Below are 7,830 nucleotides of genomic sequence, written 5' to 3'. Positions count from 1 at the left end.
TCGGTGCACCAGTATATGGCCATAAGGATGATAGTGTAACCACAGCCGGCCGCCTACAACAAATAAACGACAAACATTGAGCATTCAACTCCACTTCCAAACTTTTACAGTTATACAATATTGCTGGGAAATGTTACTTGTCAAAAGAACCAGAGTGGAATGCTATTTGATATGATCCGCCAATACTTGAGCCTTACGACCAAAATGTATGGCATCACACGGGCACTGAAACTCACATATCCCTGAATTGTGTGTACGACAGACAGAAATGCCCATTTGAGTTGGCAGCAGCCTCCTCCTGGTGTTGTAACTGCTTTACAATAGCTGCTCGAATCAGTTACCTTCACCCTATTCACTACAGGTAAGGTTGGAACTAACCATCTCCTGGCTTTTACACTGAAACAAAGCTTGACAGTTAACTACCAATCATCATTAACTGGCACATTCGCCTTCACAATGTCTCTACCAATTAGAGTTCACTTGCTAAGCAGTCTGCACTCTCCTCTCATGCTGTAAAAATGTTGATTTTTCACATAAGTTGCTATTTTTTGAGAATTGTCTTGAGGAGCCCAGGTCGAGAAGTTTTGAACAAATGTCAGCAATTGCTCAGATGTTGTACCAGCAAACAGCTCACTATACAGAGACTTACTCGTTCAATAAACACAAACTCCCCAAAGCAGTTGATTCCTCATTTGCCAGGGTTAGTGTCTGGAGGGAACATGTCTCGGTAAGGGGTCTGTCCACGAGTGGCACGGTGGCTCAGTGATTAGCACTGCAGCCTCACAGCGCCAGGGACCCGGGTTCAATTCCAGCCTCGGGCGACTGTGCGGAGTTTGCACATTTTCCCCGTATCTGCGTGGGGTTCCTTAGGGTGCTCCGGTTTCCTCCCACAGTCCAGAGATGTGCAGGTTAGGTGGATTGGAACATGGGAAATGGAGGGTTACAGGGGTAGGGTAGTGGGGTCCACTTCAGACAGTTGGCGTGGACCTGATGGGCTGAATGGCCTGTGAGCATTGTGCAATCCTTCTATGAGTGTGTTAAGGACTTCGACTGAGACCACAGCAGAGCTACACAGAGCCTCAGTCTGCTCAGCGGGAGCCATGCCTAACATCGACCACACTGGTTTCTATAAAGGCCAGAGCATTGTCCACAGGCACTAGCACTGACCAGGCACATTGAGAAATGATCAATTCAACAAAAATCGACAGAGGCCATTCAGACCCTGCAGCCTGTACTGAAAAGAGCTACCCACATACAGTCCTACTTCACATGGCCACTGACCTCCAACTCCCTTCCTGTCCAGGCAATTTGGTAATCTGTGTTTGACAGTTCCTGTTCAACTGACTCCTACACGGGGGGAACATTCCCATTTCCAGTAACTCACTGCCTAAACAAATTCTCATCCCCTCCTTCGGATTCCATAGAATTCTCTGATTCCCGTCAATGCCCCACTGTCCCTTTCCTGGATTCTGTTGTGAAATTTTTCAAATCTGTTTTCCTGTAATTATTGATCCCTTGACAATAGAAGCAGTTTTTCAATATTTACTTGATTTAACCCTTTGTAATTAAGAGGCATGGGATTTAGGGAGGAATGGGATTGTGGGAGATATAGCAGTTTGGATCGGAAATTGGCTTGCTGAAAGAAGACAGAGGGTGGTGCTTGATGGGAAATGTTCATCCTGGACACCAGTTACTAGTGGTGTACCGGAAGGGTCGGTGTTGGGTTCACTGCTGTTTGTCATTTTTATAAATGACCTGGATGAGGGCGTAGAAGGATGGGTTAGTAAATTTGCAGACGACACTAAGGTCGGTGGAGTTGTGGATAGTGACGAAGGATGCTGTAGGTTGCAGAGAGACATAGATAAGCTGCAGAGCTGGGCTGAGAGGTGGCAAATGGAGTTTAATGCAGACAAGTGTGAGATGATGCACTTTGGTAGGAGTAACCGGAAGGCAAAGTACTGGGTTAATGCTAAGATTCTTAGCAGTATAGATGAGCAGAGAGATCTCAGTGTCCATGTGCATAGATCCCTGAAAGTAGCCACCCAGGCTGATAGGATTGTTAAGAAGGCCTAGGGGGTGTTAGGTTTTATTGGTAGAGGGATTGAGTTTCGGAGCCATGAGGTCATGTTGAGCTGTACAAAACTCTGGTGCGGCCACACTTGGAGTATTGCGTACAGTTCTGGTCACCGCATTATAAGAAGGATGTGGAAGCTTTGGAAAGGGTGCAGAGGAGATTTACTAGGATGTTGCCTGGTATGGAGGGCAGGTCTTATGAAGAAAGGCTGAGGGACTTGAGGCTGTTTTCATTAGAGAGAAGAAGGTTAAGAGGCGACTTAATAGAGACATACAGATGATCAGAGGATTAGATAGGGTGGACAGTGAGAGCCTTTTTCCTCGGATGGTGACGGCGAGCATGAGGGGGCATAGCTTTAAATTGAGGGGTGATAGATATAGGACAAATGTCTGAGGTAGGTTCTTTACTCAGAGAGTAGTAAGGGCATGGAATGCCTTGCCTGCAACTGTAGTAGACTCGCCAAGTTCAAGGGCATTTAAATGATCATTGGAAAAACATATGGATGATAATGGAATAGTGTAGGTTAGATGGGCTTCAGATTGGTTTCACAGGTCGGTGCAACATCGAGGGCCGAAGGGCCTGTACTGCGCTGTAATGTTCTATGTTCTATGTTAAGAATGCTCTGAAGAAAAGCTCCTGTAATCCTCCCTGCTCTGTCCCAGTTTCTCCAGCCACTCCACAACCCCGGAAAGTCCCTCAACCCTGGGACCATTTGTGTAATTCTCCTCTGCTCCCTCTCAGAGGGATGTCCTTCTCAGACGATATCCTTCTGAAACCAGCCTCCACCCCCAACCCCATAATCTCCAGCTGAGACCTGACCAGAATTTGTAAAGGATTAACATAACTTCCTCGTTTTTAATCTCTAATCCTCTTAATCTTTGACAATCCCCATAACTGGCCCCACAATCACAGAGGTGGTATGGCACAGAGAGAGACCATTCAGCCCATCATATCTGCATGGGTTTGATTACCCAACTCCAATCTCCTGTCTTCCCCCCATGTGCCTGTGCACTGTGTTTTAACCAAATGTCCCTTTTGAACGCCTCAATCAACCCTGCCTCCATCATATTTACAGGCAGTGTATTCCAGACCCTTTATTCTCATCCACCCTTGCTCCATTTGCGTATCATTCTCAATTTGATCTTGATTTTCTTTTACAAACTGGAACACCTTCTCTTCATCTACTCTGCCACTCTCAGTACTGTGATGAACAAATCACTGGTCTCTCTATTCAAACACTCCTTTTAAAATCAGCTAACAAAGAGGGATTTGCTCCTGAATGATGTGCAATGGTGTACTCCTCTCCCTAATACTAATGCTCATTTCAACACCAATTTGACTGAATGAAGCAGAGCGTGGCATGTCAGTGTTTTGATCAGACAAACGGCAAACCGCCATAGACCCATAGAGTTGTAACAGCACAGATACAGAGCCTTCAGTCCAACCCGTCCGCACTGACCAGATATCCCAAATTAATCCAGTCCCATTTGGCCCATATCCCTCTAAACCCCCTCCTATTCATGTAAACATCTACATGCCTCTTAAATATTGTAACTGTACCAGCCTCCATCCTTCCTCTGGCAGCTCCTTCCATACACGCACCACCCTCTGTGTGAAAATGTTGCCCCTCAGGTCCCATTTAAACCTTCCCCTCTCACCTTAAACCTATGCCCCTCTAGTTTTGGACCCCCCCCCCCACCCTGGGGAAAAGACTTTGTCTATTCACCCCATCAATGCCCCTCATGGTTTTATAAACCTCAAGAAGGTCACCCCTCAGCCTCCGACATTCCAGGGAAAACAGTCCCAGTCTGCTCAGCCTCTCCCTGTAGCTCAAACCCTCCCACCCTGGCAACATCCTCATAAATCTTTTCTGAACCCTTTCAAGTTTCACAACATCTTTCCTGTAGCAGAGAGACCAGAACTCAGTTGCTGCAGAGTATTTGAATTTTCCAAACCCATGCAGTAAGCTGATGCACAAAGAGGTGATGATACAAAATTCAGGGATGGCATGTGATTTGAGATAATGCGTCAGCTTAGATTGGGGACAGGTGGGAAAGAGAGGCAGCGGTAGCTTTCCTAGAAAGTTCTGACTAATAAGGTTCGAGGTGGGTCAGAGCTAAGAGCTGACTTAGTCAACAAGTACAAAAGTTACTTCCAAGAAGGAACCAAGAGGACTGTACCTAGCTTTATGGAAGATACAAAGTTCAGCAGGAAATTTAATTTTGAGGGAAAAATGCAAATGCTTCTCTATTTTTGGGATAGGTGAGTGGGTAATTGATGGAATAAAACATGTCATTGCTTTGGGAGGAAAATTGTAGGGAGAGATTTTTGTTTTAATTGTGATGCTGACGGACACCAGGAGCGAGGCTGCCGGACAACACCCAGGTTTTGAAGGGTGCTACAGGAATGTAATTTTTCAATCCCAACGTGACCACCAGTAATGGAATTAGCTCCTGACAGTAAAACACCGAGCTGGATAATCCTGTTACGCAGGGAGACGCTCAGTGCTATGTTCTAGATGGCAAACTGGGACGTACTATAAACACTGACCCTGTCAGGAAAGCAGTTCACAAAGAAGTGATTGTTTAATCTTGTCTGAACAAAATGGTCCAAACTTGCTTTCAAATGTTGGTGAAGAGCAGAAATAACTGGTGTGGGTATCCGATAGCAATGCACTGCCCACTCTCTCATTTCTCATGGAGCAAGTGAGGGGCTGTTGCTGAAAGGTCAGTGATCTTTTGTAGCAATGGGGTGCTGAGGAAAGATCCAGTCTCAGGGCTAGAATGTGAGATTCTGCCTTTGTTACATAATGTGAGAAAAAGCACAGAAAATTAATGCGTTACTTTTTGCAGTAAAATCAGGCTTTATCACTGAACAGGTACAGCCAGGTGCTAAAGTCCACACAACTAGCTTATCCTCTAACTGATAATGAAGAAAATAACTGGAAAACGCCTCAGAACAAGATGTACATATCATTTGTGCTGTCATCAACCTGCAGCTCTCAACCGCATGCTTTACCAAGAGTTTCATAAATCTTAACAACCACCGGTTAGGTATCTCTCAGTCAACTATACACCAACCCCCCCACCCCCCCACCACATCGAACACTCCCAGGGACGGGGACAGCACAGGGTTAGATACAGAGTAAAGTTCTCTCTACACTGTTCCCCATCAAACACTCCCAGGGACAGGGGCAGCACAGGGTTAGAAACAGTTGCCCATCTGTCTTGATTCCTTGTTTTCTTAACCATTCCCTCTATCTGTAACACACACCGACAGAAGTTTCTCAAACCCTGGCCCTTTCCAATTGAAGCTGTTTCCTTGCTTTGGCTCTGAGTTGTGGAATTTCACTCGTAGCCCCCTATCTCTGTCCCGCACACTCCTCCTTTAAGACTCATATGGAGTGAGGCAGCTCCTGGGCCCCATCGGGACCGGCCACGAGACTTGACCCCACTTTCTGAGGAGCGACGTGGACCGTCGGCTGTCACCGTGCGGTGAAAATGAGGCCGTCCCCAGGACCTGGGGCCAGGGCCAAAGGGGCTTTGCTACTTAACCTCAGCAAAGAGCCGTTGCATTGGGAATTTTTTTCTGAAGAAGGGTCCCGACCCTGAAACATGAGCCTTCCTGCTCCTCTGATGCTGCTGGGCCTGCTGTGCTCATCGAGGTGGGATCTCAGATTCTCCAGCATCGGCAGCTCTTGCTGTTTCTCTAACATCATGGTCATGCTCCCTTCTCCATGAGCCCCCCTGCACAACACCCCACCCCCTTTAATTGCTGACCCAAGGGAGAGACAGAGCCTGGGTTGGGGTGGGGGTCAGTGGTCGCGGCTCTCTTACCTTCCCTGGAATGACCAGAGGGAGTGGGAGCAGTAACAGTGGCACCAGGAATATGATCAGCTGGTTGCGGAAAGCCCACATAGTCCTCCAGAGCTTGTCCATAGCTTCAGCCAAGTCCCTGAACAACCCAACACTGTGTGAACTAGGGCTGAGCCCAGGGACAGGAGCCAGTTTTGTACAGGAAGAATTAAACATTAACCTGCCCGCTATTATCTCCCTGAATATTTTAGCTCCAATTGAAGGGGCAGTGTTTATAAAATACTTGAGCAATTTCCACAAATGAGGCGCAGCGACAGTTCTCTGCCCTCCCTGTGTGGCTACGCCTTACTCTACCAGTGTCGCTCCCTGAGTCTGTCCAGGGGTCACCCACATACAGGGTCTCACCTCCACCCCGCCCTCCCACTTCCAACATCTCTGACCCAGGGGCACCGACCCCCTGGTTAAAAGGGCGCAGGTGTGACAAGTTGGAATCTCGGAGTCGTTGCGGGCCATTCAGCCCTTCCAGCTTGCACCGATGGTTACCCAGAGCCCATCCCATTGACTTGCCTGGCTGGAACCTTCACATTTCCCAGTGAGTGCGTTCCAGAGCCTGGCTACTCACAGTTTCCCCACATCACCTCTCGCATCTTCACAGGTCCTCCCACTGGTGAACACGTTTCTCGCAGAGGAGATAAATACCGAGTTGCATTCGTATGGCGCCTGTCACCGAGTGCAATATCTCAGGGCCACTTCCCCAGGGAATGTGTACACCACGCGTGACTCCAGGCCACATGAGGGGACCAGCCTTGGTCAGAGGGTTTCAGTTTTAAGAAAGTGAGGAAGAGGAGGAGGGAAATTGAAGGGGAGGGGAGAATTCCAGAGCTTCGGATTCGGACGCAGCTGCCTAGGCAATGGAAATCCGGGATGAAAGGGATTCCAAGGGTGCGGAGATTTGGGGTGTTTGGGCGAGCGATGGTTACAGTCGGAGCTGTCTCAGTGTCAAATAAAACCATCAGTAAACAGCAAGGCGCCAACTCTCGGCTGTAAGACAGTGATTGAACCCCAGCTCTCAGTGTGTTTCAGGCTTTAATCGCCCTTTCATGTTCCTCGGGTTCCATCCTTCTGGGATTATAGGCTTTGCCATTGACCGTACCTCTCCAACCAGTGAGATATGTTTATTTATACCCACTCTATCAATTCTGTCACAAAAATAGAGATTGCTGGAAAAGCTCAGCAGCTCTGGCAGCATCGCCACAGACTGATTAATCAATTAATGAATTGATTTGTTGTCACGTGTACCGAAATAAAGTGGAAACTTTTGCTTATGAGCAATACGTGCAGATCAAAAAGATGTAGACAAGTTACATTGCACAGGGCATTCACTAGGTATGATCAACATTAGCGCAGTCGGCATTATTTGAGGCTGGAGAGTCCATTCATCAGACCTATAATGGCCAGGAAGAAGCTGTTCCTGAACTCTCTGGTGCATGTGTTTAAGCTTCTGTATCTTCTGCCTGATGGAAAAAGTTGTAGGAGATCATTACGAGGTGCGATGGATCTTTGATGATGTTTCAGAGACAGTAGGAACTGCAGATGCTGGAGAATCTGAGATAACAAGGTGTAGAGCTGGATGAACACAGTCGGCCTAGGCCTGAAATGTCAGCTTTCCTGCTCCACTAATGCTGCTCGGCCTGCTGTGTTCATCCAGCTCTACACCTTGTTATCTTTGATGATGTTGACAGCTTTTCTGTGGCAGTGAGCCGTGTAAGTGGACTCCGTGGATAGAAGGTTGGCTTCTGTGATGGTCCGGGATGTGCTCACCATCTTCTGTAGTTTCTCACGGCCCTGGGCCTCCAGACTGATCTCAAAACTGCGTGACCTTGATCTCGGCTCCACCTTCGACAACTGGACCCTCAGCTTTCTGACCCACAGGCTGCAATC

The 7,830-nt window shown here is 47.7% G+C and overlaps 1 protein-coding gene across 1 annotated transcript in view; it reads right to left on the bottom strand.

Annotated features, from left to right (window-relative positions):
* LOC125464444 (solute carrier family 13 member 2-like) overlaps positions 1–6,057 on the bottom strand; it is a 52,382-nt gene extending 46,325 nt beyond the window's left edge. Inside the window, exons 1-2 of the mRNA XM_059655436.1 lie at positions 5,911–6,057; positions 1–53 (exon numbers count right to left, since the gene is read on the bottom strand). The exon at positions 1–53 is cut by the window's left edge and continues 76 nt beyond it. Coding sequence (XP_059511419.1) covers positions 1–53; positions 5,911–6,012 — 155 coding nt within the window. The 5' untranslated portion in view covers positions 6,013–6,057. The remainder of the gene's footprint in view (positions 54–5,910) is intronic.
* Positions 6,058–7,830: the final 1,773 nt, after the last annotated feature.

Source organism: Stegostoma tigrinum, chromosome 27 (genome assembly GCF_030684315.1).
Source record: "Stegostoma tigrinum isolate sSteTig4 chromosome 27, sSteTig4.hap1, whole genome shotgun sequence".
Taxonomy (NCBI): Eukaryota; Metazoa; Chordata; class Chondrichthyes; order Orectolobiformes; family Stegostomatidae; genus Stegostoma; species Stegostoma tigrinum.
Note: the sequence above shows the minus strand (reverse complement) of the source record. Positions and strands in the feature narration are given on the sequence as shown.